Consider the following 19,501-nt stretch of genomic DNA (forward strand, 5'->3'; position numbering starts at 1 on the left):
GCCGCACATGTTCATGCACATCTATCGATTACCTGTTGATATTCAAAACCGATAGCACGTAACAGCAAACTGTCCAAACAAAGGCAGTTGCTTCTGCGCTGTGGGACTTTTGTAGCAAAATAAATAATGAAATACCGTAAATAGCGCCTACCTGCTTGCTAACAGAGAGCCTTGCAAAACAGGCAACCAACAATATTTTGCAGTACCTGGAATTCGCTTAGGTACTAAGCCATCTAGTAATAAAAGCGGAATCATTTGTAAAGATGACGCTGAACGAGAGCGACGCTCAGAAGCAGCTGGAACTGACGCGCAACTTTCTGGAGCTATCAAGAAATGCCGACACCTGTGCAGCATTGCGTAGCTCGGACTGCATTCAGCTGCTGGTTAAAATACTGCACGACAACGATGATGGTGCGAGCGTTGGAGGAGCGGCACGCAAGAACGCCAGCCAAGCTCTGCACAACATTGTCGATGGCAATCAACGGGAGGTGAAGGTGCTTCGTCTGTTGGATCAAATACATGATTACAGTTGTAATTTTTTGCGGACGCAATTGCAGAGCGGTGGCGAATCAATTGCCGACGATGAGGAACGACATCCGCTTGCAGCGATGAAGCTACTGATGAAGGCCAGTTTCGATGAGGAGCATCGCCAGACGATGTGTGATCTGGGCGCCTTAAAGGCAATACCAAATCTGGTGCATCTCGATCATGCTGTCCACGGTCCGGCATCGGGCAGAGAACAATGCAATTTACTGCGACGCTATGCTCTGATGACACTGACCAATCTCACATGTGGCGAGGAGAACAACAAATCGCTGCTCTGTGGCCAGAAGCAGTTCATGGAAGCGCTGGTTGCCCAGCTCGACTCAACCGCGACGGATATTGATGATTTGCTACAGGCAACGGCCAGTGTTCTACGTAATCTGTCCTGGCGCGCCGATAAGCATCTGAAGACTATCTTCAATGAGCTGGGCACAGTGACGGCCTTGGCATTAGCTGCCATGCACAACAGGAGTGAGAACACATTGAAGGCCATACTCTCCGCCCTGTGGAATCTCTCGGCGCACTGCAGCACGAACAAAGCGGAGTTTTGTGCCGTCGACGGAGCGCTGGCATTTCTGGTGCAGATGCTCAGCTACGAGGGACCCAGCAAGACGCTGAAAATTGTCGAAAATGCTGGCGGCATATTGCGCAACGTGTCCAGTCACATTGCCGTCTGTGAGTCGTATCGCCAGATCTTGCGGCAGCATAACTGTTTGGCCATTTTATTACTGCAGTTGAAGTCGGACAATCAGACAGTTGTCAGCAATTCGTGTGGCACACTCTGGAATCTGTCCGCACGTTGTCCCGAGGATCAAAAGTTTCTCATCGATCACAATGCCATCCCATTGCTGCGTGCTCTCGTCGCCTCAAAGCATTCCATGGTCGCCGAGGGCAGCGCATCGGCTCTGAAGAATTTGGTTAACTATCGCACGGCCCTGGAGCTGGCAACGAGCGACGAGTTGCCAGCGAAGGAGCTGAGCAACGACCATGCGGGAACACTGCCACGACGTTACAGTTCCATGCGGCTGAGCAGCAATCCTACGGGCTCCCTGAAGAAAGTGCGCCCTGAAACTGCAAGCAGCAGCAACAGCAACACGTTGCCCCGTAAATGTGAGAGTCGCGAGTCCATCTATTCCGGCAAATCCGATTCGGATTCCACCAAATACTCCACCAAATCCGAGAGCGCCTTCGAGCAGCGCAAACTGAGCTCTGCTCCAGCTAAAACTCATTATGATGCCCCCGCAGAGGAACAGCCCATTGACTATTCCATGAAGTACAGCAGCTACAGCGAGCACAAGCCGGATAAGCCCAGTTTCGATAACTCCATTGACTTGGATCAACCCACGGATTTCAGTGTGCGCTACAAGGAAAGACGATCCGCTCAAGCGGCACAGACACTGTCACAGTCAGCAACGACGGAGGACAGCAGCGAAATATTGCTTATATTGGATGAAACGGGCAACAGCTTATCACCAACAGCTCCAATGCTGGCCAAATCCGCATCAGCTTGTGATTTGAGCAGCGATCAAGTGGAGCGGCCCAAGACACTTAATTTGCGCAGTAATGCACTAGAGAATCTGGCAATTGATAAACGCACCGATGGCGACGTGCACACACCTGAACCGGAGCCCGGTGAGCGGCCGATCAACTATTGCGAGGAGGGTACACCGGGCTGCTTCAGTCGCTTTGATTCGCTCACCAGCCTCATGGATGCAGCAGCCGCGAAGCAGGAGAAGCCGTCAGCGGTATCCAAGCCCAATCACACATCTACCACAACTGCAGCACCTGCACCACTCCTTCCTATCAACAGCAACAACAGCAGCAGCAATAATAACAATGGCCAAAGCACAACAGCTTGCCAGGCTATTGATTCCGCACTGGAGACACCGCTGATGTTCTCCAGACGCAGCTCCATGGACTCGCTGGTAAACGATGAGACGATCGGCTGCGATGATAATGGTTCAGTCATCAGCGAATACAGTCGCATGCAGAGTGGCGTTATCTCGCCATCCGAGCTGCCAGATTCACCCACACAGAGCATGCCACAATCCCCACATCGCGATCGCAAAATTGAGCAGCGACAACAACTGCAACAACAACAGGAACAGACTCCAATTATGAACTCGAATACAAATGACCTCAATGGCAACGATGAGCAGCGTAATTACTGCACCGAGGACACTCCGGCGCTGCTCTCCAAGGCTGGCAGCAATAGTAATCTTTCAGTGTTATCCATAGCGTCCACTGCAAATGATCAGAATTCCAATGAGCTGCCACGACCAATGCCACAAGCTCCAGAGCTAAGTGAGGATGCCATTTCGAAGATGCGATGCGGCGGCAGTGCTCTGCCGAGTTATTTGCCTGTTACGGATGAGATGAACAAGTACTATGTGGAGGACAGTCCCTGCAATTTCTCGGTGATCTCGGGACTGTCCAACTTGACGGTGGGCTCAGCGCATGTGGGTCCAGTGCGTGTGCCATTGAAACCGCCAGATCTGCTGCCTCGGAATGCAGAACTGGCGCCAAAGTTGCCGCCACGACGAAGTGCTGTTCACGTGGAGGCCGAGCCCCGGCTGCTGCCTAAGCGCAGTGATTCGCTCAGCTCACTGTCAATGGACTCGGATGATGACTGCAATCTGCTGAGTCAGGTAAGTGCTGTCATTCATAATGAGTTACTCAGTCAATACCAAATCTGATCCTTTGCAGGCCATTGCTGCCGGCAGCTGCAGACAGCAGCCAAGTGGCGCCAGTGCCAGCACCAGCTCTAGTCTTACAAACACATTGCCAAAATCAAACGGGAACCGGCGACATACAAGTGTTGGCGCCAAGACAGATTACAGCTCCGACGATTCACTGGACGATGGCCAGTCGAAGTCATTATTTGAGCAGTGCATCTTGAGTGGCATGCACAAATCCAACGATAATTTGGAGAGCGATCGCAATGAGCCGCCCAGCGATCGTTTTGTGAGCAATCAGGTGCGCCAGATTGAGTCCATGTTGGCCACGGTTCGACCGTCGCCGACACGCTCCGCATCCGGCAGTCGACAGCATCATCGTCAGCATCATCACTGGGTTTAGCCAAATTAAATAGAATGTTTGCAGTTTGTTGGTCGGTTCTCTTCTTTTCTTTTCTTTAATCCTTCTTCTAATGTAATGTACACACTGCAATAATATTCTTACGGTCTCAATTTGTCTATATCTTTCGATTAAAAATTTTCCACTTAAATTTAACAATTGCCCATTTGCCTTTGTTTCGTTGTTGTTACTTTACATATGGAGTTACTACGCTCACATTTTTCTGCAGTAAAAAAAGAAAAAATAGAACACCTAACAGAAACAGGATAATCTAGATAACTTATGAACAAATATCGTAATGGGTACATTCAATATATAAATTAACTGTTAAAAAGGACATGACAACTTGTCAGCTGTTGCTCGGTTTGGAACAAGATGCTTTCTTGATTGACTATGCCTAGGTTTGGTTGCTGTTGTTGGTGTTCCTGCTTTATTCTTCAGTAGAAACGTTTTCGCGCATTGCGATCCTTGAAATAGGATATGGCAAATATAGCCACGCCCGCCGTCACCAGCACTGCCAATAACAATATGAAGAATATTTTGGCATTTGACATTCCCGGCTTCGGATCATCCTTGTGCTCGCGCGGCGCTTCAAACGTTTTGGCATTTGGAATAATATTGCTACGTCGCATAATCTCCTCGTGCTGCAGCAAATTAAATTATCTTCATAAGAAAACAATATTTTATATGTTATATTTGCACTTACAGTGATTGTTGTGTCAATATCGAAGAACTTGAAGGTGTGTATGTCGTGGGCATCGGACAAATCGCCCGTTGTCGCCGATAGGCCAAAGTAATAGCCCGTTGGCAATTCGACGTTGTTAACCACAAAGCAGTTTTTCCATTCGTTTCGATTCTCTAGATCCGTCGAAACGGAGAGCACATCGTTCTCATAACGTATGCTAATAAAGGTTTCATAGTCAACATTGCGGAAGCGCACTTCGCACCCGGCCAGCTGTGTGTGGGTGCCGTCTCGATCATGATCATAGCTCCAGGTGCCGTTGTTCACCATCGCACTCAAATACGGATGCTGGTGCTGAAAACCAAAAAATTCAATTCAATTCAATAGTTTTATATTTAACGGATAACGTTACTTACATTATGCGGTCCATTGTGATTGCTGTACGTGTCCAGTATGATGGCCAGTCCAGAGAAATGATCTTTGCTGCCAAAAACTGGACCAGTTTGCATTCGATCCTTTGTATACCAAATGGCAAAGCCATCGCCAAATAGCTCATGACCCTTGCCATGCACTTTGAACCCAACGTGAACCTCCCAATTGCGTCCCATGACAGGCTGTGAAAGTAGCAGTTGCAATAGAAGCAATTATTTACTAAATTAAACGGATAAACGGATATGTCAACATACCGAATAATTCCACAGTGCACCGCTTTTTGATTGCAAATCCGGTGTCAGTCTTATATAGCTGCTGGTAACCATTGTGTTGCCCAGAAAGTCCCAATGGGGGAGTATAACGCCAACGCCTGTGAAACAATGCTCGAATCATCGTAAAACTTATAGTAAATCGTACACGTAGGTAATACAATATATGCATCATCGTCCTTCTTATCATCGCTGTCATACCTTGAAATGGACGCACCAGGCTATGTTCCCGCTTCATGTACTCATTGTTTTCGGAGCTCGTCACCAGCTCCAGGGCGAAGAGAGCGCCGAGAAGTGCTAGGATGCAATTGGTGTTTGTGCGCGTCATTCTTGCATGCGTTGGCGTCTACTCTACAATAACTTGGTCTTAAGCTTGGGCGAATAATTCTCGCTTTTTCGGTGCTAATGCCGGTTTGATGAGTGGTTGCTTTTCGCTATCTTGCTTTGTCGAACACTGGCACTGGTTACCCATACAGATATGGGCACCCATAAACTTTAACATTGACTAAAATGTTATTAACAGTGGGCCCCCGGGAAATCTGCCGTTGCTCGTTCTTTTATTATTTTAATTATTGCACAAAACTGAATAACTGATTTTTTATATGATATAAACGGATTGATGAAGATTAGCTATTCCACTCGACTCAACCTTTAAGAATCGGAGAATGACGTTCAAAATAAAATTAAAATTAACATGACAACAGAACAACAGCTGCTGGATAACATTATCTATCGATTACATTGTTTCTCACGTTTTATGTCGTACTATCGATTACACAAATTATCGACCAGGAAAATTGCCAAATATTGTACAAAATAAATTTAACGGATAGGTTGAATTTTAAAATAAAAGTTTTGGGTAATTTGGGCGGCAATGAATTCTTAATGAAAGTGTATTTATCAGAAAATATACAGTTCGCTATCTTCCATATCATATATGTCATATAACAGTCGTGTGCTTGTGATTTTAAACAAATTTCAAGCAACTATTTTACAGGGCATTAAGCATGAAAACATTAAAATCAAAAACCGATAAAAAGCCAAAGCGGCAACACTGATTCGATACGCTGGTGCGCATGCATCTGTACATCGGTAATTCATCGCATTCGCAATCGATACATCGATTATGTACAAAAAACCATCCGAGCCGGCATTTCCACATTGTGGATTACACATCAATTCCAATTGCAGTTGAGCTGCATTCGACTCCAGCCTGTTGCATACGGATGTCAGCATGGCGTTTCATTGGTGCGACAACAACCTGCACACGACGGTGTTCACGCCCCGCGACTTCCAAGTAGAGCTACTGGCCTCGGCCTTCGAGCGCAACACAATCATTTGCTTAGGTCACAAAAGCTCTAAGGAGTTTATTGCACTGAAGCTGCTGCAGGAGTTTTCCAGGCGTGGACGTCGCAACGGTAAAATGAGCGTATACCTAAGCTCACAAATTGATGCTGAAGCCACATCCATGTACACGATGCTCACACATCTCACTGATCTCAAAGTGTGGCAGGAGCAGCCGGATCAACAAGTACCCCTTAATCACTGCTGGGCCGACTACCATGTCAGCATACATAAACCGGAAAGCTTTCTGATCTTGCTGCAGAACCGAGATATACTGCTTAGTAGCGTTCAGCTCATCGTCCTGGAGGACTGCCACGACAGCGCCGTCTATCGCAGTGTTCTACCCATTTTCGAGGAATTCGTACAGCCTGCGAAGCCATGTGATAGACCTCGAATATTAGGGCTGGCAGGACCACTGCACAGCGCCGGCTGCGAGCTGGAGGAACTTAACGCAATGCTCAATACCCTGGAACAGCACATGTTGTGTAGCATTGAGACGGCCAGCGATATTGTCACCGTGCTGCGCTACTGCGCCAGGCCACTGGAATACATTGTGCAGTGTGCGCCCTTCGAAGTAGATCAGCTGTCCAGCGTGTTAGTTGATATACTGACTACGCACAAATCGTTCCTAAATGACCACCGATACGATCCGTTCGAAATCTACGGCACTGATCAGTTCATGGAGGATCTAAAGGGTGCGTGATCATTTTTAATGTATTGTGTGCAATATCTGGATTAAATTTCAAGTTCCAACTACTATCAAAAGAGAAAGAATTACATCATATTAATGAATTTTTCAGATATTCCTGATCCGAAGTTGGACCCGCTCAATGTTCTGGACGCTTTGCTTGCTGTGCTGCTTGAGATGGGGCCGTGGTGTGCGCAGCGCGCCGCTCATCATTTCTACCAACGCAACGAGAAGCTCAAGGTGAAGACGCCGCACGAGCGCCACTATCTGCTCTTCTGTCTGGTGAACACGGCGCTGGTTAAGGTCAATGCGCTCTGCGATCAAACATTCCAGAAGCAAATGAGCGAGGAGCCACTTTGCACTGTTGAGCGTTACTCTAGTCCCAAGGTGCATCGCCTGCTCAAGGTGCTGAGGCGCTTCAAGCCGGCCGAGATGCATGGTCAGGCGGACGGTTTGCGCAAGATGCGTCATCAAGTGGAGCAGACGGATTTCAATAGGCTATCGCAAGCGTTGAAATCCAAGTGCCAGTTAGTCGAACAGCTCGATGAGACGCATGTGGAAACGCGCTCAATAGTTCACAATCTGGAGCAGCTGCTGCCAGCGACAGACAAGGAGGAGAAGATGAGGACGCAGCAGAAGGACAACATCGAATCGAAGGCAGCACCAGCAGTGACTCAAGCACCGCCCTCAACCAAATCCAAGTCCAATACAGCACAGCCCCATGGACGAAGGCGTGTCCATCCGCGCCGCCACAATCGCTACCAGCACGACTCCAGCGAGACGCTGTGTGCGCTCATCTATTGCAATCAGAATCATACGGCGCGCGTGTTATTCGAATTGTTGGCGGAGATGAGTAAACGTGATCCTGATCTCAAATTCTTGCGCTGCCAGTATACAACAGATCGGATCGCCAATCCAGCCACAGAGCCCAAGGAGGCTGAGCAGGAGCACAGGCGGCAAGAGGAGGTGCTGAAGCGTTTTCGTATGCACGATTGCAATGTACTAATCGGCACATCGGTGCTGGAGGAGGGAATTGATGTGCCCAAGTGCAATCTGGTGGTGCGCTGGGATCCGCCCACCACATACCGAAGTTATGTTCAGTGCAAGGGACGTGCACGAGCCGCACCGGCCTACCACATAATGCTAGTGGCGCCCAGGTATGAGCCCATTGCAGTGGCGCCCGGTGGCTCCGTGGAGCTAAATGAGCAATCGCATCGATTCATTTGTGCAGCTCCAAGCGATGATGGACAACTGGAAGTGGACAGTGACTCGGATGACTCGGCATTGCCCAATTCACTGCATTCGGATCCCTACACCTTTGGTACTGCTCGTGGCACGGTAAAAATACTTAATCCGGAGATCTTCAGCAATCAACCACCGACCGCGTGCGACATCAAGTTGCAAGAGATTCAGGATGAGATGCCCACTTTATTGGAGAACGGCAACTCCAGCGATGATGCCATCAGCTTAACTAACACAACGCCCAGTGACAGAAGCGCCGAGCGCAGACCTAAACAGCGATTCGAATGCGAGCTTACCGCACTACCAGATGCTGCCACACCCATCGCTGCCGCTATCTCCGCGTCGGCTGACAGTCTGACATCTACCACCCAAGCGCTGGTGCATCAAATGGCGCAATACCGCGAAATCGAGCAGGTAACACAAATCGAATTTAATTTATTGTAATTGAGTGTCTTTAATAATAACTTGAACTATAGATGCTGCTTTCCAAATGCGCCAATACGGAACCAACTGAAGCTGAGCAGCGAGAGGCAGACCGCTTCACATGCTGCTTGGCCGCCTATCAGCCCAGGCCGGGGCTGTCGACGGCTGCCTCTGTGGATCTGAGCACAGCTATTGCGTTGGTTAACAAGTATTGCGCCCGTCTGCCCAGTGACACTTTCACCAAATTGACTGCTCTGTGGCGCTGTGCGTCCTCCGAACGGCAGGGAATTAAACTATACCAATATACTCTACGCCTGCCCATTAATTCACCGCTAAAGTACGATATTGTTGTACGTATACCAGCACAAACTTCCGGTTATCCACGCCTTGTTTCCCCCATTTTGCAATGTTGCTCATTAATTTATTTTTTTTTAAAGGGTCTTCCGATGCCCACTCAAACTCTGGCGCGACGTTTGGCGGCTTTCCAGGCATGCGTCGAGTTGCATAAGATCGGTGAACTGGATGATCAGTTGCAGCCGATAGGTAAGGAGGGTTTCCGGGCGCTGGAACCTGACTGGGAGTGCTTCGATCTGGAGCCAGAGGATGAGCAGATAGTGCAGCAAAACGATGAGCCACGACCAGGCACCACCAAGCGACGTCAATACTACTACAAGCGCATTGCGTCCGAGTTCTGTGACTGCCGTCCAGTGCCCGATGTTCCCTGCTATCTGTATTTCATTCAGCTAACGCTGCAGTGTCCGATACCCGAGGAGCAAAACACTCGCGGTCGCAAGATCTATCCGCCGGAGGAGGCGCAGCAGGGCTTCGGCATACTGACACTGAAGCGAATACCCAAGTTGAGTGCCTTTTCCATATTCACACGATCCGGTGAGGTGAAGGTATCGCTGGAGCTGGCTCGCGAGCGTGTTGTGCTGACTAGCGCACAGATCGACTGCATCAACGTATTCCTCAATTATACGTTTACAAATGTGCTGCGTCTGCAAAAGTTTCTAATGCTCTTTGATCCGGACTCAACGGAAAACTGTGTGTTCATTGTGCCAACGGTTAGAGCCGAGCGGGACAATCGGCTCATCGATTGGAAATTTCTGGAGCTCATACAGGCCACCGGCAACATGATGCCACAGCCGGTGCCTGACGAAGAACGGCAAGAGCAGGCGTTTGAGGCGCAACGTTTCCAGGACGCTGTTGTTATGCCCTGGTATCGCAATCAGGACCAGCCTCAATACTTTTATGTGGCCGAAATCTGTCCGCATCTGTCGCCACTCAGCTGTTTCCCCGGCGACAATTATCGCACCTTCAAGCATTACTATCTGGTTAAATACAATCTCACAATACAGAATACGGCACAGCCTCTGCTGGACGTCGATCATACGAGTGCGCGATTAAATTTTCTCACTCCACGATATGTGAATCGTAAGGGTGTGGCGCTGCCCACCAGTTCGGAGGAAACGAAACGCGCCAAACGCGAAAATCTCGAACAGAAACAGATTCTAGTCCCTGAGCTATGCACAGTGCATCCGTTTCCTGCATCCCTTTGGCGCACAGCCGTCTGCCTGCCCTGCATTCTGTATCGCATCAATGGTCTGCTCCTCGCCGACGACATACGCAAGCAGGTTTCGTCCGATCTTGCCCTGGGTCGACAACAGATCGACGACGAGCAGTTCGAGTGGCCCATGTTGGACTTTGGCTGGAGTCTGTCGGAGGTGTTGAAGAAATCACGCGAATCCAAGCAGAAGCAGTGCAGCAAAGAGGCAGTCGGTAAAGTCGACGCTGATCCAGAGGAGGCGACGAAGGAGACGCCTATTGAGAAGACCGAAAAGAGCGCCAATGAGCTGGTTATCGAAGGCGAAGAGCAACTGAACAGTGCAGATGACTTTATCGAGATTGGCACCTGGTCGAATGACATGGCTGACGACATTGCCAGCTACGACGAGGATGAGGAGGATGATGAGGACTACCTACCTGTGCTACCCGCCAATGTGAAATTCTGTAAGTTTGGGACTCTAGTTTATTTTCATGTTTTCAATTCTGCAACATTCTTAGTTGGCAATACTTATTTCCTTACTTCAACCTGTTAATCAAGGTCTCAATTTCATGTACAGGTGATCAGCAGACGCGTTATGGATCGCCCACTTTCTGGGACGTGAGCAACAGTAGCGCCTTTAAGCAGTCAGCGCCAGGACATCAGCGAACTAGTAAGCCAAAAGGTGGCTCCGCCAAGGGGAATGCAACAAAAGCAGAGAACAAGCCCAATTATAGCTACTACGACTCGGACAACTCGTTAAGCTCTAGCTATGACGATGACGATCATGTGGGGCCAATTCATCGTTATAGCTCGGAGGATGATGATACGGATGACATTATCGCCGGTCGCATTGAGTTCACATCGAAGAATGAGGCGGAGACCATCGAAACAGCGCAAGAAGTGGAGAAGCGCCAGAAGCAATTGTCCATCATACAAGCGACCAATGCTAACGAGCGCCAATATCAACAGACAAAGAATCTGCTCATCGGCTATAATTTTGAGCAAGCGCCGCATAAGCCCAGCGTCAACTATGAGCAATCCATTGTGCGCTTCAAGGCGGAGATCGAGACCTGTGGAATGCTGGTGCCATACGGAGAGGAGCTAGCGCTGCAGCGCACCGATGGCAACTTATCGAAAGCTGACAAGGAAGAGGTTTCGTTGCAAATGGAGATGTTCAAGGAGCTGTTGCCCTACGTGGCAGAGTCACAAATACTGGCTAAATTGGACACCAAAATATCGTTGCATCTCGCTGACTTGGTGGAGCTGAACGCACAGTGGTTGCAGCCGAACAAGACTGAAAGCTACAGCGTGTTGGGCTGTGGCGATAGCTTTGATAACTATAACGATCATCACCATCTGAATCTGGACAATAAGCAGGTCAGTCTGCAATTCCAGGAGGCGGTAGCAAAGCATACAGCTCCAGCTGTCACCGAAACAGAGAAGGCATCACCAAGCGCAAGCATTAGCGACTTCAACTTTGATTATCAGCCGGAGTTGGTGGGACATCCCGGTCCCAGTCCCAGTATCATACTGCAAGCGCTAACCATGTCGAATGCCAATGATGGCATCAATCTTGAGCGCCTGGAAACAATTGGTGACTCGTTCCTAAAGTATGCCATCACCACATACCTGTACATGACATATGAGAATGTGCACGAGGGCAAGCTGAGTCATCTGCGCTCCAAGCAGGTGGCCAATCTGAATCTGTATCGGCTGGGTCGACGCAAGCGGCTGGGCGAATATATGATAGCTACGAAATTTGAGCCGCATGACAATTGGCTACCGCCGTGCTACTATGTGCCCAAGGAGCTGGAGAAGGCTTTGATTGAGGCAAAGATACCGACGCATCACTGGAAACTGGCTGATCTGCTAGACATTAAGAACTTAAACAGCGTGCAGATCTGTGAGCTGGTGCGTGAAAAGGCCGTGGCATTGGGACTAGCCGCCGGCACAGAGCAACCTGCGATTGCCCAACAGATGACACCAAATGCCAATCTAGACGATTCCAATGAGACCAACGATTTTAGTTGCTTCATTCCATATAATCTAGTCTCACAGCACAGCATACCGGACAAATCGATTGCCGACTGCGTGGAGGCCCTAATTGGTGCCTATCTCATCGAATGTGGCCCACGTGGTGCGCTTCTTTTCATGGCTTGGCTGGGTGTGCGTGTCCTGCCCTACAAATTGGTGCCAACAGCAGCTGACGATGAGCGACGTGCGCCTGGTACCAGTAAACCGAACGCCAAGAACATGGTCACCATATATGGTGCTTGGCCAACGCCACGCAGTCCGCTATTGCATTTCGCGCCAAATGCTACGGTTGAGTTGGAGCATCTGCTGAGCGGCTTTGAGGAGTTTGAGGCTAGCTTGGGCTACAAATTTAGAGATCGTTCCTATTTACTGCAGGCCATGACGCATGCCAGCTACACACCCAACCGTCTGACAGACTGCTATCAGCGACTCGAATTTTTGGGCGATGCCGTTTTGGACTATCTGATAACGCGGCACTTGTACGAGGATCCACGACAGCACTCGCCAGGCGCACTAACGGATCTGCGATCGGCGCTGGTGAATAACACCATTTTTGCATCATTGGCCGTGCGACATGGTTTCCACAAGTACTTCCGGCACCTATCGCCTGGCCTGAACGATGTCATTGATCGCTTTGTGCGTATTCAACAAGAAAATGGTCACAGCATAAGTGAAGAGGTGAGAAATTGAATATATAAATTGGTTAAATTGTTAAACCATATGTCTTGAATATTTTTCAGTATTATTTGTTGTCGGAGGAGGAATGTGATGATGCCGAGGATGTTGAGGTGCCCAAGGCATTGGGCGATGTATTCGAATCGATTGCCGGCGCCATATTTCTTGACTCCGATTTGTCGCTGGATGTGGTGTGGCGGGTATACAGCAACATGATGAAGCCGGAGATAGAACAATTTAGCAATTCTGTGCCAAAGTCACCCATTCGCGAGCTGCTCGAGCTCGAACCAGAAACGGCCAAGTTCGGCAAGCCAGAGAAGCTGGCAGACGGTCGCCGCGTACGCGTCACTGTGGATGTCTTCTGCAAGGGCACGTTCCGTGGAATTGGACGAAACTATCGCATAGCCAAATGCACAGCAGCTAAGTGTGCGCTGCGACAGCTGAAGAAGCAGGGCTTAATTGCCAAAAAAGACTAAAGATGCGGCGTTGTGCCATTTTGTGAATATTTATAGTTGTAGTAGCTATATGTACATATGTACGGCATAAGTGCTCCAATAATCATGATTTTTTCCATATCGACTTATTATGTAGTATTTTTAAATTAAAATCATAATATAAACCAAGATACGATCAGCCTCTTTTTTCTTACCCAAGTGCTAACCAATAGTTTATCATACAACACAATGGATGCTGTGGAGCTGCGTATTTAATTGAATAAATTAAGGTAAGTCTTTTCCAAGAATGAATTTAATATAATAAAAAAAAAAAGAAGAAAGCCGTCAACACCCAAATATAATAAAGTTCATTGAATAAAAATTGTTAATGTCCTATAAATTAATGGGTTATGTATTTGGTTGGTACATATGTGAATAGATTTGGAATATGAAATGACAAACTAAATCTAGTTTCCATATATGGTCTATATGCATTTTGGGAAATGTTAATTAGTGGTTAACAATCGTTTCGTTGATTTGATTAGATGCGAACTGAAATGTTTGACCGAAATATTTACAATAAAACCGAGTAGATAATGATAGTATGGGGGGTGTATGAAATTTCTAAACATTCGTGGTGTTAAATACATTTTTGATAGCTGTAATACATAAATTCATATTCATGATTCATAATTTGTATATAAATAGTATGTGGCTAAGTGAATATTATTGAATATACGATCACTAGCAATACATTTTAGGTTGGATAAGTTATCTTGTTTGTTGCCATATAAAATAATTTCATTAATGATTCATAAAAGTTGTGATGCTTTTCAATCTTTTGATTTGTTAATAATATGTTTATGAAAAATTAATAAATCTTATGTTGGATGTGTGTGAATGTGTGTTATTTAATTGCTAATTTTGCATTCGTTTCGCAATAAAAAATTGTAACGTTTCATAAAAGTTCACATTTGAGTATACTATATAATTGTTTCGTTAGTTACATATGTTGAATTTGTGTTTTTAATAATAGTTGCATACTTTAACCTTACTTAAGTATAGTTTAGTTAATTAAAAATGTTTGGTATAATTGTTAATTTCATACTCGTTATTAATTGTTCTTGTTTTTCGTTTCGTTTCGTTTTTCCTTTTCTTTTTCACCGCACGTTCCTGCCTACGATTTGTTCAATGTCTTCTTTATTAATGAATGTTAATGCATGTGTATTTATCTTTGTGTTGTTGTAATTTACGTCGCGTTCAACTTTATTGTTGCTTTTATTCATCTAAAACTCTGTTTAATCATTTTCTAATTTGCTTTGCCAAAGGTCGTTTTTTTTTTGCGAAGGGAAACTAAATGAAACTAAATCAAATAAAAACAGTGATCTGAGAATATTTCCGGGGTTATGTTTGAATGAATGAATGAACATAACAAATGATACACTCTTTTAAAAAAATTAGAACACAAATTAACTAATATGTAGGTATTTATGTAATAATGTGTGATGTTTTAATAATTAAATAAAATAATTAAATTACACAATCTAAAAAAAAAGTGGTCAGAAACGTGTTTATTTATTTTAATAAACTGTGATATGTATCCAAGTAGAAAGCATTAAACTCAAGGCAAATGTACAATATTAAAATAAAATGTAATAATAAATTAAACTGCTGTTACAATTGTACTTAAAAAAATACAAGCTGCCAACTTAAGAGAGAGCTCAAAATATTGCGATTAACTTAATATTATTAAATGTGAACTGAATGGTAGACGGGACGGTTTAAGTATTATACAAAAGGTGTGTAGCTAAAATACATATTATTTCGAGTACATTAGGTATAAGAGTAGAGCTGACACACAACACAAAATAAATTAAAGTTGACCAACTCATTTTGGTACAGATCAAGAAGAAATTTAAAATATGATATTGTATAGCGGAACCGGTAATTTTAAGCTGCTCATTTGAGGGTTCTCGAAATATATATATATGACTGTTATCGACCTAGTAACGAAATTATGTGGTCATATCAATATTATTAAAGTTTTAGCAAACAAAAATGTGTGTGTGTGTTTTCTTTTTAATATCGTCGAAATTTCGTTTTGGTTTGGGGTAGGGTGTTGAATGTTGGAGTATAGTTAGGTTATATACACACATATCTGGTACGATTACATGGGTAAACAGCTATGAATTTCTATGCTAATTTTCTAGCTATACGACTTGTATGTATCTGAATATTTGTCCTCGTATATATGTTTACAAGTACGTAAAGTACAATTTTGATTTGCATTTGTCACAATTATGCCAAGGAACTGACTAACAATTGGCTGACAAAAGTTGCGATTATGCATGTTTTCCTAAATATGTATTTATATAGGTAGGTAGGTAGGTAATAGGTTGGACACGATTTCAAGATTATATTCGATTATATATGGGATGCAATGAGAGGCGCAAGTGTTCGTATGTATAGCTGTTTTTGGGAGATTACCTTTCAACTTAATACAAATAACATAAACAAAACATATTGTATCGAAACTAATATCCAGAACTATGGGGATAAGGAAGTCGCTTTACAGATTTTTGTTTTTGTTGTCGTTTTGGTTTAACATGGGTATGATATACGTAATCGGAATTGTAACAAATTTGTTTGCTGAGAATTATTGTTTTGATTTAGTTAATTATTCTTGAGTCTGAGTCAAATCAATATTTATACACGTCTGTGAGTGTCTGTGTGTGTCTTTGTGTATTGGTTGCTAGATGCTTATGTCTAAAGAACGACGTCAGGCAGGTCGTGCGGCCTTGCCTAGGCGCGCATTTGGTTTTCATGTACAATTTTCCTTTCCTTATAGTAGATCTCCTCAGATTCTTTGTCACAGAGTAAAAGGACAACGGCGCCAAACAAGAAAATGGCTGCGCCCCAGCCCACTCCATAAGCCCAACCAAACTCCCAAACGCGTCGATTCGCTATATATAAAATGAATTATACATTAATTGCATACGAAAGCAGCTAAGGTCAACTGCTGCTTACCGATTGTGAGTTCGCCTGCAAAACACACTGGATATACAATTAGAGCGGATAGCACGGCCAATACTGCAATTAAGTACAATTTTAAATATATTTTCTGTATGCAGTTTGTATGTTGTTTGGGGTGAGTGAAACACTTACATGAGACAAGCATTACTAGAACTGCTATTCGATAAAATTTATATTTGAGATTGTGATTCTGCGTCCTCAAGCCCAGTCCAGTTAGAACTGTGGCAATGACGTCCGTTATCAATGTGATAATGCAAAGCGCTGCGGTCGCCTTGATGTACCCTGGACAACAATAAAAGATTCTCAGTATTGATTGAAAAATATATGTTATTCGTTTATGGTCCAAGTACCAATATCGCGGGTCCAATAGCAGCCGGGTGGGTCCTGTATATTGAATGGCAGTGGCTGCGTCGACTCCTCTTCAATACAGTGCACAAATAGACCCTGACGCCAGTCGGCAGCCATCAGCCAGTCTGTGGAGGCCAGTGCCATAATCATCAGTACTACAACGATGACACCACAAATAAATGCAATCACCTGCAGATAAGATAAAGTGGGATTAATTGAGCAGCTGCCTCTCAAAACGAGAATTTCTTGAGAGTACGCACCTTGAGCGGCCTTGTGATTGTAATCGTTTCAATTGTCGTAGTCGGCGCCATTTTGTCCGGTTCGGGGCGCAGAACACTGTGTGTTGGCAATAAAAATTGATTTCACCTAAGTTAGTTGCATGAAATTCGGGAATACTTGTGCAATTGCAACTGTTGCTCAAAACTTACCTTATAATCTAATTAGGCAAAACGTCTGCCCGCACAATATACTGAATTGGAATGCGTTTCAAATGCGTTTTTTTATTTGGTTAGTTTGCTAAATGTATATAGTTTATATATATATATATATATTGGGGAGTAACAATAACTCTGGCTTGGAATATAACAATTTAATGATTCAATTGGCGTTTTATTGCTTAATTCTTAGCGCACAGCGGCTATATAATAATTTTGCGTTTCAATTCAAAATGTTGGCGGCAGCCTTTTCAACATCTGTTTGTTTGTTGGTTTGGTTAAATCAGATTGCATGGGGAAGAAATAGAATTGGTAACATTCGATTAGTAGCTGATAGGCATGAGACTCAAAACATACACATAAACTTAAGCAAAAGCATACAAGCGCATCCCAAATTAAGCTGAGAAAATAACATAGCAGCAACATGCAAACATAACAAATTGTAGCGTTTTCTAATATCTTACGCCTATCTCGATAACAACAACTGAACAAGTTGACTGACTACAAATTGGCCCAAAACAACAAAAGGCATATCAAACTAACTGAATGCTGCGATGCTTTTTGTAACGCTTCAATAATTTTGATAATCAAAACGCCCAACGACACTTGCCAGCAAAATTGTGGTTTATTTTCAAATGTACTCGAGCTCGAGCATTGGCTCAAACAAATTTTGCATTTAATTCATAAAAATTCAGTTTTTCTAGTTTGTCAAAATTTAAAGTTCATAAATTTTGTTTTTTTTTTTTCAATTTTGAGAAATTATTCAAAATAACGTTTATTTCGAAAACCCATATATAAAGATTTCACGTTTTGGAATTGTTTTTTTTTTTTTTGTATATATATAAATATATGTAGATATTCCATAGTATACCCGTAAAATAATAGTAAAGCATTTGCTATGCATTGCAGATCTTCTCTAGAGAATCATAAAAATAGCTTACATATTTAATAAGGAAATCATTATATTTTATGAATTGCATATTGAACAATCAAATTTTAATAGTGACACATATATGATAAAAAGAATATGAGTACTCTTGTAAAATAAGCAAACTAAATTACTCTAAATAATTATAAAAATCGAATAAGATTCTGTTTACGTTTAAAATATCAATTATTGACAGCCAAGAAATGCTTTACAATCTCCATGACTAAACTATAATATTGACAATGAGTGAGGGCAAATACAAAGGGGCAGCACAAAGAGAAGCCATTGAATGATTGGATGATAAAGGGGTGTTCTGGGAGTGTCGAAGCAGCCGTAAAACTGCACTCTCAATGGACTCAGTACACACACAAATTATGCATTAGTAATTGTCAAGAATTCACTTATTTATAAATACATAAATACATCACATATATGCATGTACGTACGAACAAACGTCAACAGACATTTGAAGAAATTGGGGAGGAGGGGTTTGGAATGGCGAGAGAGAAAATAGCAAATTCTATTACACAGACGGAGGCCAGACAGCAGAGATGTCTGCACTATTTTTAGCCGAACAATGAGAGAAACTCAAATAATTCGCATGTTGTTTAAAATATTCGAAATTTTGAGCATGTGTGCATGGCGGATGGCAACAGGATCAGTAGCAAAATTAGAGAAAAGAAAAAAAATAGCACACACAAGCGAACAAAATGAGGGCAGAAAATAGACAATAACAACTATAAAACTGCAGTAACAGAACTTTAAGGGTGAAACGGAGCCAAAACAAAAAGGCAGACAAATTACGATTTGTTGTTGTTGTCATGTTCATCGTTTGCTAAATACCTTTCCTTGTAATAGTCCAAAGTTACCGATTCGGAATCAAATTCTGAATAATCTGGCAGAGATTCGGCATCAAAGTTGCTCATTCCGCTCAAGGTGTAATTTGGTATGACGTTCATTTTATTATTCAAGATGCCAATGCTGCCTTGCTGCGACTGCTGTTGTTGTTGTTGTGGGTATTGTTGTTTAGTTAGAAATTTTTCCGACATCTTGCTAATAACGTTATAATATCAAAACACGCACACAAACACACACACACGCTTGTTAAAGGAAACCTCAATTGTGACACAGATTTGGGTGAAAAATAATGCACTGCTTTTTCTCTATTCTGTTTTCCCAGCTTTTCACTTTCGTCTGCTGTGAAAATGGCGTTGGCGTTGTTGTATTTACAATCGTTGTGTATTTTTGGAATCAACTCTCACTTACGCTATTGCTATTGCTCACGCTTAGCGCTCGTCTTTCACATTTTTAATAAGACAGTTCATCGAGTTCCTTTTTCGTTTCTACATTAAACATAAACAAAATAATAAA

At 44.1% G+C, this 19,501-nt stretch overlaps 4 protein-coding genes across 6 annotated transcripts; 2 read left to right on the forward strand and 2 right to left on the reverse strand.

Moving 5' to 3' along the window:
- Window positions 1-51: 51 nt before the first annotated feature.
- Window positions 52-3,774, forward strand: LOC6563766 (adenomatous polyposis coli protein). The gene is made up of 2 exons (XM_001989935.3): window positions 52-3,191; window positions 3,250-3,774. Exons 1-2 carry the CDS (start codon window positions 264-266, stop codon window positions 3,619-3,621), a joined length of 3,300 nt encoding a protein of 1,099 aa, XP_001989971.1. The 5' UTR covers window positions 52-263; the 3' UTR covers window positions 3,622-3,774.
- LOC6563765 (vesicular integral-membrane protein VIP36) lies at window positions 3,765-5,958 on the reverse strand. Of its 2 annotated transcripts, XM_032737628.1 has the most exons (6): window positions 5,754-5,958; window positions 5,203-5,650; window positions 4,987-5,102; window positions 4,717-4,914; window positions 4,325-4,654; window positions 3,765-4,262 (listed from the first exon to the last, which is right to left on the reverse strand). In XM_032737628.1, exons 2-6 carry the CDS (start codon window positions 5,327-5,329, stop codon window positions 4,056-4,058), a joined length of 978 nt encoding a protein of 325 aa, XP_032593519.1. In that variant the 5' UTR covers window positions 5,330-5,650; window positions 5,754-5,958; the 3' UTR covers window positions 3,765-4,055. The 2 variants fall into 2 exon arrangements, with proteins under 2 accessions (XP_032593519.1, XP_001989970.1); XM_001989934.2 differs by having other exon boundaries at window positions 5,203-5,896.
- Window positions 5,959-6,099: 141 nt separating this feature from the next.
- On the forward strand, window positions 6,100-13,578 carry LOC6563764 (endoribonuclease Dcr-1). Its single transcript, XM_001989933.2, has 6 exons — window positions 6,100-7,040; window positions 7,146-8,689; window positions 8,752-9,048; window positions 9,136-10,708; window positions 10,822-12,956; window positions 13,019-13,578. Exons 1-6 carry the CDS (start codon window positions 6,236-6,238, stop codon window positions 13,427-13,429), a joined length of 6,765 nt encoding a protein of 2,254 aa, XP_001989969.1. The 5' UTR covers window positions 6,100-6,235; the 3' UTR covers window positions 13,430-13,578.
- A 1,354-nt stretch (window positions 13,579-14,932) lies between these two features.
- LOC6563763 (transmembrane protein 47) lies at window positions 14,933-19,457 on the reverse strand. Of its 2 annotated transcripts, none has more exons than XM_001989932.3 (6): window positions 18,974-19,457; window positions 17,029-17,104; window positions 16,771-16,957; window positions 16,553-16,702; window positions 16,415-16,477; window positions 14,933-16,350 (listed from the first exon to the last, which is right to left on the reverse strand). In XM_001989932.3, exons 1-6 carry the CDS (start codon window positions 19,177-19,179, stop codon window positions 16,190-16,192), a joined length of 843 nt encoding a protein of 280 aa, XP_001989968.2. In that variant the 5' UTR covers window positions 19,180-19,457; the 3' UTR covers window positions 14,933-16,189. The 2 variants fall into 2 exon arrangements, with proteins under 2 accessions (XP_001989968.2, XP_032593518.1); XM_032737627.2 differs by lacking the exon at window positions 18,974-19,457 and adding an exon at window positions 17,197-17,294 and having other exon boundaries at window positions 14,944-16,350.
- Between the last annotated feature and the right edge of the window lie 44 nt (window positions 19,458-19,501).

This window comes from Drosophila grimshawi, unplaced genomic scaffold, assembly GCF_018153295.1.
Source record: "Drosophila grimshawi isolate 15287-2541.00 unplaced genomic scaffold, ASM1815329v1 contig_311, whole genome shotgun sequence".
In the NCBI taxonomy this organism is placed as follows: Eukaryota; Metazoa; Arthropoda; class Insecta; order Diptera; family Drosophilidae; genus Drosophila; species Drosophila grimshawi.

Coding starts and splice junctions, on each gene's coding strand:
- LOC6563766 (XM_001989935.3), top strand. CDS start 264: ATGACGCTGAACGAGAGCGACGCTCAGAAGCAGCTGGAACTGACGCGC. Junction 3,192..3,249: donor ACTGCAATCTGCTGAGTCAG/GTAAGTGCTGTC, acceptor GATCCTTTGCAG/GCCATTGCTGCCGGCAGCTG.
- LOC6563765 (XM_032737628.1), bottom strand. CDS start 5,329: ATGACGCGCACAAACACCAATTGCATCCTAGCACTTCTCGGCGCTCTC. Junction 4,915..4,986: donor GTGCACTGTGGAATTATTCG/GTATGTTGACAT, acceptor CTACTTTCACAG/CCTGTCATGGGACGCAATTG. Junction 4,263..4,324: donor ATATTGACACAACAATCACT/GTAAGTGCAAAT, acceptor AATTTGCTGCAG/CACGAGGAGATTATGCGACG.
- LOC6563764 (XM_001989933.2), top strand. CDS start 6,236: ATGGCGTTTCATTGGTGCGACAACAACCTGCACACGACGGTGTTCACG. Junction 7,041..7,145: donor GTTCATGGAGGATCTAAAGG/GTGCGTGATCAT, acceptor TGAATTTTTCAG/ATATTCCTGATCCGAAGTTG. Junction 9,049..9,135: donor CGCTAAAGTACGATATTGTT/GTACGTATACCA, acceptor TTTTTTTTAAAG/GGTCTTCCGATGCCCACTCA.
- LOC6563763 (XM_001989932.3), bottom strand. CDS start 19,179: ATGTCGGAAAAATTTCTAACTAAACAACAATACCCACAACAACAACAA. Junction 16,703..16,770: donor CTATTGGACCCGCGATATTG/GTACTTGGACCA, acceptor ATTGTTGTCCAG/GGTACATCAAGGCGACCGCA. Junction 16,478..16,552: donor TCTAGTAATGCTTGTCTCAT/GTAAGTGTTTCA, acceptor ACTTAATTGCAG/TATTGGCCGTGCTATCCGCT.